Source organism: Buceros rhinoceros, unplaced genomic scaffold (assembly GCF_000710305.1).
Source record: "Buceros rhinoceros silvestris isolate BGI_N320 unplaced genomic scaffold, ASM71030v1 scaffold25233, whole genome shotgun sequence".
NCBI classification, from domain to species: Eukaryota; Metazoa; Chordata; class Aves; order Bucerotiformes; family Bucerotidae; genus Buceros; species Buceros rhinoceros.
The window spans coordinates 31125-31609 of NW_010403391.1; the positions used below are offsets into that span (position 1 = coordinate 31125).

Sequence of the window (485 nt, forward strand, 5' to 3'; positions counted from 1 at the left end):
CTCTGTGGCAGCGGGAAGGGCCAGACGCCGAACCATTCGTGTTCAAATAAATAAAAGTCCTCAGTCACTGTGTCGCCAGAGTCGTGATGCTGGAGTGGCAGCGGCCCCCTCCCTCCTGACCTGCCTTTGCAGAGAGGTGACCACACGAGCTGCCTGGATGCTCCGGAGATGTCCCACTGTCCGGGCTGACAGAAACCCTTGGGATTCGGCTCCGGTCCCGAGGAAGGCTGGGCTCTGGAGCGGGGTGGGGGGGGGCTTTCCTCAGTGCTTTTCAGGCCGTCCTCACCGCCATGGCCAGCTACCAAGCCCTGATTCCCGCTTGCACGGTGGCTTGCAAGCACGCGGGCTGGTGCTGAGCAGCGCTGGCCATGCCCAAGCTCACGTTCACAGCGGGGCTGCTGGGGGTGGCGTTGGGGGTCACCCCAGCATAGCCCCCGCCATAGCCTCCGCCATACGGGCTGCTGCTGTAGGCACTGTAGAAGGAG

General features: G+C 63.9%; 1 protein-coding gene across 1 annotated transcript in view; it reads right to left on the reverse strand.

Annotated features, from left to right (window-relative positions):
• Nucleotides 1-298: 298 nt before the first annotated feature.
• LOC104490689 (homeobox protein Nkx-2.6-like) overlaps nt 299-485 on the reverse strand; it is a gene marked incomplete at its 5' end in the record, with an annotated part of 700 nt that continues 513 nt past the window's right edge. The window contains one exon of the mRNA XM_010133011.1: nt 299-473. Coding sequence (XP_010131313.1) covers nt 299-473 — 175 coding nt within the window. The remainder of the gene's footprint in view (nt 474-485) is intronic.